This window comes from Mesocricetus auratus, unplaced genomic scaffold (genome assembly GCF_017639785.1).
Source record: "Mesocricetus auratus isolate SY011 unplaced genomic scaffold, BCM_Maur_2.0 Super-Scaffold_100013, whole genome shotgun sequence".
In the NCBI taxonomy this organism is placed as follows: domain Eukaryota; kingdom Metazoa; phylum Chordata; class Mammalia; order Rodentia; family Cricetidae; genus Mesocricetus; species Mesocricetus auratus.
In genome coordinates, this window is record NW_024429196.1 from 71017503 (window position 1) to 71026496 (window position 8994).

General features: G+C 49.5%; 1 protein-coding gene across 1 annotated transcript; it reads left to right on the forward strand.

Annotated features, from left to right (window-relative positions):
• The first annotated feature begins 2101 nt into the window (after positions 1-2101).
• Nxnl2 (nucleoredoxin like 2) lies at positions 2102-7579 on the forward strand. The gene is made up of 2 exons (XM_005066240.4): positions 2102-2892; positions 6994-7579. The coding sequence occupies exons 1-2, from the start codon at positions 2591-2593 to the stop codon at positions 7160-7162; spliced, it is 471 nt and encodes a 156-aa protein (XP_005066297.1). The 5' UTR covers positions 2102-2590; the 3' UTR covers positions 7163-7579.
• Positions 7580-8994: the final 1415 nt, after the last annotated feature.

The window sequence follows — 8994 nt, forward strand, 5'->3', positions numbered from 1 at the left end:
CACTGATCAAGAAAACACAGTTTAAAACCAACTATGAAGCAAACTTTGCAAATGTTGCAGCTCTGAAGGCAAAGGTATCCTGACCGTTGGGAACCAGGCTATACCTGTAGCTGTGAAGGGAAGGTATCCTGACTGTCAGGAAGTCATAGCTGTGTTCCAGTGAGGGATGGTTTTCCCACAGGAATGTAGCAATTCTGCTCCTCTCTGAGAGAGCCATTAAAGCTCAGCTCTACTCCACTCTGCTCAGAGTTTCCTAGCAGAGATGTCCTTAGCGATCTGCCTACTGCTTTGGTGAAAGTTGTTACTTCTCTGCTTCATTCTGCCAAAGTGGAAACACTGTCAGAGATGTAGCAGTTCGCTCCAGTTCCATTCCAGATGTCTGTGCTTCTCTACTCCACTTAGGCAAAAGGTCTTCACTCAAAATTCATTCAAGAGATTTATTGGGAGAGAGGAACCCAGGAGAGTGGCTGCCTCTGCCAGGGTGGAAAAGGCAGTTTCCAACTGACCCAGCACAGGACTTACATAGGGCTTCTTAGCGGTGGAGTTTTTCCAGGGTGAAGATTTTTCAGAATGGGTTTTAATACCTGAGCTTGGACAAGCTCAGAGATTGGCTGGATTTTGTGCTCAGGGATTGGTTGGTTTCCTGCTCAAGGATTGGTTGCTTTTTGTGCTGAGTTGGTTAGGGACAGTGTGTTTCTTTCATTGGCCCTTTGTAACCTTTTGGGTCTGGTTTCAGGGTCAAAGTGTGTTTCTTTGGCTCTGGTTTCAGGGTTAGGGTGTGTTTCTTTGACTCTGGTTTCAGGGCCAAAGTTTTTTTTTTTTTTCCACTGGCTCTGGTTTCAGGGTCAGGGAGTGTTTCTTTGACTGGCCCTTTTACCCTACAAGCTTTAATTAAATACTGGACAGGTGAATGTGCTCTGGCCAGGTCCACACCCAGGTTCCTAGGAAATGGCCCAGAATCAAGTATGGCGAGGGTTTAAGAAAGAAAACCCATAATTCATTGCATTTCCCATTAGGTCCAATCAGGGGCAAGCATACATCCTAACATATTCCCTGCCTGCTTACCTCCTATGGTCCAGCACATCAGGTGCAGATGGGTCAAACAAACTTGTTTAGGGGAGTGAAAATATGCGACTTTTTTTTTTTTTATCTCCTATAAACAACAGCTTTAGGCACTTCAGCAACTATCTGTCCTTGGGCAAGGGCCTTGCAGATCGGAGGCATTTTTGTTTCATGGATCTCTAAGGCATAGTAATTACAACTTAAAATGTAATGTTGGCTTTCACAACTGCCTCTAATTTTTAATACTTTTCTGCAACTTCTTTGCATTACTTTTATTTTTATTTTATGTGTATGAGTGCTTTGCCTGGTGCCTGTGGAAGCCAAAAGATTCTGATCTCTTAGACTGACCTTCCAGAGGTTTGTGAGCCTTGCTGTGGGTGCTGGAAAGAGAATCCAGGTCCTAGACAAGCACAGCCAGCCAGTACTCTTAACGACGCCGAGCCGTCTTTCCAGCTCCCACTTTTTAACTTTTAAAGCACCGTGCTTGGGAGTTCTTTATCTCGATTCCTGAGGTTTTGGGTGTGCGCGGACATGCTGACCCACAAGAGTGCCTCCTCAAGCTTGGCAGGGAAATACGCATCTTTAACACTCCGGCTCTCCTCGTGCAACACTGAGACCTGCCCTCAGTTTTCTTCTAGAGCTCCAGGATGTGGGCGGTGGAGGTACACACCCAGAGCTCCCCACAGTCAACCTATTCCGACTAGGGGCAGAACAGCCCTTCACCTAAGTCACCCCTCTTCAAAGGCGCCAGGTGGGTGCAGCAGCTTCTGGGCTGGACTGGAGCATACATAGGCAATGAGGGCGTGTTGTCCGGTTTGGGAGAGCGGGTCGGGGACAGCCATCTGTGGCCTGGAAAGTTCTAAGGCTTTTTTTTTTTTTCTGGACAGGAAAATTTTCCCAGGGAGCATATGGGAGGGGGCGTGGCTGGAGGGGGGTGGAGAAGTGGGCGGGACAGAATCCTAGTGGGCGGTGCAGGAGGGTGTAGGAAGTAGTTGTAGGTGGGTCCAGCTCCTGTGGGCAAAGTGGGGCGGGGCTGATGGGCGGAGCAGAATTCGGGTCCACAGAAACAGGACCGGGTGGACTCGGTGGGGTGGAGTGGAGCGCTCCGGTGGGTGGGATATGGCGGAGATGGTTGGTTTTGGGTGTCCAGATAGGTCTGGCGTGAGCGAGACAGGACGCAGGTGGGCAAAGTGTGGCGGGGGAGGGCTCAGGTGGATGATGTGGGGCGAGGGTGAGTAGAGGCGGTCGCGGGTAGGTGAGGCAGGATCGGGTAAGTAGAAGGTAGGCGGGATTGGTGGCGTGGCTCTGCTTCTGGAGCGGGGCACCTAGCTGTCACCGCTATGGCCGCAGCTTCTAGAGTAGCCAGTGTCTGCTAGCTCCTCCCGTGGGCTCAAGGTGCTCTGCTCCGCGGGAGGCGGGGCTGCGAGGCTCCCGGTGCTGCTCGAGGCTCTGCGTGCCCTGCCCGTAGACGGGTGGCAGCGCAGCCCAGGGGATCGTCTCGTTGTGGTGTCCTCCACAAGCCGGGACGATGGTAGACGTGCTGAGCGGGCGGCGCCTGGTGACCCGCGAGGGCGAGGTGGTGGAGGCGGAGGCGGCGCTGCAGAACAAGGTGGTAGCTCTGTACTTCGCTGCGGGTCGATGCGCGCCCAGCCGCGACTTCACGCCGCTGCTCTGCGACTTCTACACGGAGCTGGTGAGCGAGGCGCGGCGGCCCGCGCCCTTCGAGGTGGTGTTCGTGTCGGCGGACCGCAGCGCGGAGGAGATGCTGGACTTCATGCGCGAGCTGCACGGCGCCTGGCTGGCACTGCCCTTCCACGACCCCTACAGGCAGTGAGTGGGACCCCGGGGAACGCGTGCACTCCGACTCCTCTACTGCACAGTGCTTCTCTTTCAGACGAGGGTCCTTAACTTCTTACCCCGCCTTTCTTTCTTTCTTTCTTTCTTTCTTTCTTTCTTTCTTTCTTTCTTTCTTTCTTTCTTTCTTCCTTCCTTCCTTCCTTCCTTCCTTCCTTCCTTCCTTCCTTCCTTCCTTCCTTCCTTCCTTCTTTCTTTCTTTCTTTCTTTCTTTCTTTCTTTCTTTCTTTCTTTCTTTCTTTTTTTCCTGTTCAGAGAAAACTGACCCCAACGCGGGAGTAGTGCTTGGGGTTTCAGAGATCCGCATGTTTCAGGAGCTCGTGGGCTGGCATCTCTTAGCTAGTCGTTTTAAATGTGCAGGAGGAAGGGCCGGAAGCTGATCCCACCGACCTGAGTGGGAGCTGCTGATCGCGACCTGTATCCACAGAGCTGCATTGGCTGGGGTGGGAAGGGAGAAGGCCTCAGAACGGGAGGAACCAGTTGCTGGTCAAATTTGTAATTCCATTTTTACCTGCAGTGATGAAGTTCCCTAACTATAATGTGTTAAGTTTCAGTAACATGAATGCTATCGCAATACATGTAAGAGGAACGAGGAATGGGCAGATGTTAGAGCAGGCAGGACTTGAGAGTTCCAGGAAAGAGCCCCGGGAAAGAGCAAGGCATGGCCAGATACTGGGCTCACCAGGTTGATGGTAGTGTCTCCTGTGATGGAAGAGTCCAGATGGAGATCTCATAGCACGAGCCCCAGCCCTGTCCCCTTCTAGAGTCTTGAGCTTATTATCCAGCTGTGGGGTTACCCATGAATCCTTTCTGAAAAAACGAAGCATAGCCAACTTGGCGATATTCCATAGATTCCAATAACTAGAAGCCCCCTTATTCTGTGTGTGTTTGGGGGTGCACTTGTGGGTGCTTGCCAGTAGAGATCAGAGGACAACCTCTGCTGTTATTTCTCGAATGTCATCAATCTTGGTTTTCTGAGAGAGGGTCTCTCACTGCCCTGAAAATCACTAAATTGGCGAGGCTGGTGGGCCAGTGAGCCCTAGGGATCCACCCGTCTCTGCAGCACCCCTCCCCAGCTCTGGGATTGCAAGCGCACCAACTTTTTATGTGGATTTGAGGTCTGAATCTGTGTCTGCATCCTTGCAAAGCACTTTACTGCTGGCTGAGCCATCTCCCCTGATTTTCCTAAGCTCATTCTCTTTGGTGGTTCCCAGGGAGGTGAAGAACCCAAGGGAAGCTGCTTAGCCTCACTCATGCCGGTACCCTGAAAATCCCATTGATACTAAGTCCAAGTGACAGCTGATTATCTTTGCAGGAGGGCTCACTTGACAAGGCTTCAAGTGCTGTGCTTTGAAATGTGATTTGACTCGATGGCAGGCACTCAACTATACATAGCTTTTGAAAGGGACACGCTTGTTTTGCAGTTGAGATGGTGATGGTTGGTAATTAGGCAGAGAGCCCAGCCCCCCCCCCCAGAGAATAGAGCTCTGGGTTACCCATGAGGATAGTGGGGAAGTAGTTTTCTGGTTGAGTAAAGAGATGAAGAATGAGGTTGACCTAGTCTGTGAAAGAGCTTATGTATTTATTATTTTTCTAATACTGTGACAAAACATTTGACAAAGTAACTTAAGAGAAGCTGGTGGGAGCGGTGGCTCAGTGAGTAAAAGTGCGAGTATGAAGACCTTAGTTCAAATCTCCATCGCTTAAATTAAAGCAAAAGCCAGACATGGCTGTGTGTGCCTGGAACCCCAGCAATGGACAGGTAAAGTCAGCCAGATCCTGGGAGCTCCCTGGCCAGCCAGTCTAGCTGAAACAGCCAGCTTTCGTTTCGGCGAGAGAACCTATCAAAAGAGAATGATGCGGAGAGTAATTAAGACATTTGTCGCATCCCTCTGGCCTCCGCATGCACTGGCACCCCCCCCCACACACACACACAGAATAAAAGAAACTTAAGGCAGGACGGCTTTACTTGGGTTCACACTTTGAAAGTAGGCTGTTACTGTGGCAGAAGCATGGGAGGTGGATCACTGTGTCTGCCGTCTGGAGCCACAGAGAAAGGAATGCTGGTGCCACACTTATTTTGTTCTTTTCATCCAGTCCAGGACCCCAGCCCATGGAATGGTGCCTCCCACAGTTAACCCAATCTAGAAATCACCCCACAGACATGTCCAGAGGTTTGTCTTGTAGACGATTGTAGATTCTGCCAAATTAGCAATCGATATTAGCCATCCCAGGTTCCTCACAGTGTCAGCTGGTGACAGATCAGCATATACTGGTCTATTGCCCTAATTTCCACGTGTGCCACTGAGGCAGAGTCCAGTTCTCCTGGGGTCTGCCTTTGGACCCTGGCTGATGTCCTGGCCCAGGGTAATTAGCCGCCCTATTTGTGCACCAACTCCCTTGAGAAGGGTGTTACATTGGGGACCATGTAGCTTTCCTTCTTCCTCACTCATCTGCCCACAAGCCTTTGTGCCCCAGGTGAAGACAAATGAGCCTCTGTGAGCACAGGTTGGCCTGGCTTGCCTGGTCTTCATTTCCAGAAGGATTTTCCAATTGCAGACTTAGTTATCGGTCCTTCTCTTTCTTTAACCTTGATGTTGCTTTGTGCAAACCAGGAAGTAGAGTGTTCTGAGGGGTTGCTAAGTCAACTTGGATATGTGGAATCAGGTCATGGGCCAAAGGGAGGGGGCACCATTAGGGAGGAGTGGAGGCTGCATGGAGCATCCAGGAGGCGTTTGGGGAAGTTGCTCTCTGCTGTGGGGAGCAAGACAGGACAGGGAAGTGAACTGGGAAAAGATCCTGTGTAGCTTTCCCTCAGAGGCCTTTACTGCCTACTACTGTCCCTCAGTTCCTGAAGAGCCACCTGAAGGAGGAGGGGGACATTTTCTACTGTCAAGAAAGTCACTTGTGGCTCCCTGAGATTACCCTGGCATGGCTGGAGGCTGGTGCACCTGCAGGAAGGAGACACCCCAAGCCCTTACCTTGCCCTCAGAATTATGTGGGTGCATTCCCGTGTGGCCTTGTCCCCTGACACAGCAACAGTTACTGTGTTCAGCCCAGAGAGGTCACTGTTTTTATCACCAGTATGTCTCTGAAATGAGATCTGGGTGCTTGTCTGGAGCTGGCTCCTCTGCCCAGATGTCCCAGTGCTGGTGACTAAGAAGAGGGTCCATCTTAGCATGGGAGTGACTGCAGGGGCGTGTGCCAATGCTCCCCGCAGGCATTTTCTCAGACTGAGGGTTCCATCTTATCCCATCCTCTGTGACTGAGCTCATCTGTCTAAGAAGAGATCCTCCTGCCTCAGCCTTCTGAGCATGGACATTACAGGCATGTATTACCATATGTGGTAGAACCAGGTCTCAAAGCAATTGCAGGCATTCATGCGATAGGTTGCTACTCCTAAGAGACTCCTTAAAGAGCTTACAGTGACACCCTTGCAATGCTGGTCCTCATAGGCTGGGCAGATTCCAAGGTGCCTGGCAGACATCTTCCCCTCGTGCCAGCCCAGCTTCTTACCTGCTTTCTTAGGATGTGACTGGGTGCTGGGGAATCTCTTCTGCAAGCTGACATGCTTGGAGTTGTAGAAAAGTAGACCAGCGTGGACTTCATTTCTTGGGTAGACAGAGCTTGGGGCTCTCTGATTCTGATCTCTAGTCTTCCAGGTCTCTACTGTCTCCTGGATTCAAGGCAGCTCTTGTCTGGCCCTGCCTTGTTCCAAGTCCTTCTTAGATGAGGTCTTGAAGCTTCCCTATGCTGCCCAAGCTGATCTCAACTGCATGGGCTAAAGTAATCCCCTCGGCCTCATCCTCTTGAGTAGCATGAACTACAGGCTACTTGAGTTCTGGATAATTGTATTTGTAGTCCTGCAAGAGTTTGATGGTATCTTCAACCTGAGATTTATATAGTATGGCTGCCCCTTGGTATCTGAAGGGAATTGGTTCTTGGATGCCCCGTGGATGCTCAAACTGAAGGGCATTCAGGTCCCTATATAAAATAGAAGAACTTGTATAGAGCTTGTACACAGTCCCTTCCTTTCAGACCTGCAACAATGTTAACCCTTTGCTCTTCTGTCTTCAGTGAACTGAAGAAGAGGTACGACATCACAGTCATCCCCAAGCTCGTGGTTATCAAGCAGAATGGAGCTGTCATCACCAACAAGGGGCGGAAGCAGATCCGGGAGCGCGGGCTGGCTTGCTTTCAGAACTGGGTGGAGGCAGCCGATGTTTTCCAGAACTTCTTGGGGTGAATCTGGAGGGCCCAGGGCAGGTGGTTGCTGCAAGTGCAGGGCAGACACCTTCAAAAAGGGGCTACTGATTTTCTTCTCCGTTGGGGGATTTCACAGTAGAGGCACGGCAGTAGGGCAGAGGGCAGAAACTTCGCAGGAAAGAACCACACCACCGTCCTGCTGTGGGTCCCAGGGTTCCTTCTGAACCAACTTACATTTTCTTCTATCTTTGCCCACCTGTGCTGAGGCTCCAGGCCACACCAACAGTGTGCTATCAGAGATCTATGCAAGATGCCCATTCCTGCAGGTTGTTTTGGTAAATTGATCTATGAGGTGATGTGCTTCCTGATGATCTATCACATTTTAGTGATGCTTTGGTAGGCATATTAATCAAGTCTGCAGAATGTGTAGTTTAATAAACCAACATTCATGCCTTGAGCTGCTCGGTGTTCTTCTGTTTCCTTTCAAACCAAACACCAACAGAGGGACAAGTCAGTCACCGTCATGCTAAAGCTGTCATTCGTCTGAGGGGATGTCGCTAACTGCACCTTGTCTTGGAAGATTCCTCAAACATTTGTCTTTCTTTTCTTTCTTCTTTCCTCCTTTCTTCCTCTCTCTCTTTCTTTCTTTCTTCTTTTTTCTGTCTGTCTCTCCTTTTTTCCTTCTCTTCCTTCTGTTCTTCTTGTTTTTCCTCTTTTTGGAATGCTGTCTTTTTTTTTTCTTTTCCTCCTACTATCTCCTTCCCTCTTTTTGTGTGGAATTGGGGATTGAGTTCAAAGCCTTGCCCCCACTAGCCAAGTGCTCCATCTTCCTCTCTGTGCATGTGTGTGTTTTATATATGTACATAATTGAGTGTGGGGGTAAGCATGTACATGTGTGGGTACATCAGAGGCTGATACCCAGTGCTTTCCTCCATGATTCTTCACCTTTTTGCATTTTTATGATTCTTTTTAATTATGTGTCTGTGTGTGTGCATGAGGCTGTGGAGGCCAAAAGAAGGCATAAGATCCCCTGGGGTTGGAGTTAGAGGCGATTGTGAGTGACACACGTATTTTAGGAGCTGAACTCCTGTCTTCTAGAAGAGCAGCAAGTACTCTTAACCACTGAGCCATTTCTTCAGCCTCCTCAGCCTTTTCTTTTTATATAATGATGAGGAATCCAGGGCCTTGTGCATGTCAGGCAAGTGCATTGTTACTGAGTTATACACCAAATCTTCTCTCTCTCTCTCTCTCTCTCTCTCTCTCTCTCTCTCTCTCTCTCTCTCTCTCTCTCTCTCTCTCTCTCTCTCTCTCTCCTTTTGAGAGGCCCCTCATCTGGAGCTCGCTGATTCAGCTAGGCTAGCCAGCTGATAAGCTCCAGCTATTCACCTGTTTTTGCTCCCCAGTGCTGGAGTTGCAGATGACACCAAGGGCTGGAGTTGCAGACGACAGCGTCACATCTGGCTTTCCATGGTCCTGGAGAGCCACTCAAGTCCTCATACTTGTGCAGGAGGCATGTTACTGACTGAACCATCACCCCAGCCCTTTACCAACTAACCCCTTTCATTTTTAATAGAATTGTAATGACATAGAAAGAAATTAATTCACATTTCCAAGCTATAAGGTCATGATTTGAGTCTATATTTGTAATGATGGCCCAATAAGATTTTAATGGATAATATAATTTCATTGTATTATGGGATTTCTATTGTCTGGTTAAATCTGTGGTATTTGTATTGTTCTAAAATTACATAATACTTTCCGAAGTATGTCTGTGGTGGTTAATACTGGCTGCTGGACAGGATCTAGAATCACTCAAAAGACAAACCTCTAGACATGTCTGTGAGGGAGTTTCTTGGTTGGGTTAATTGAGGT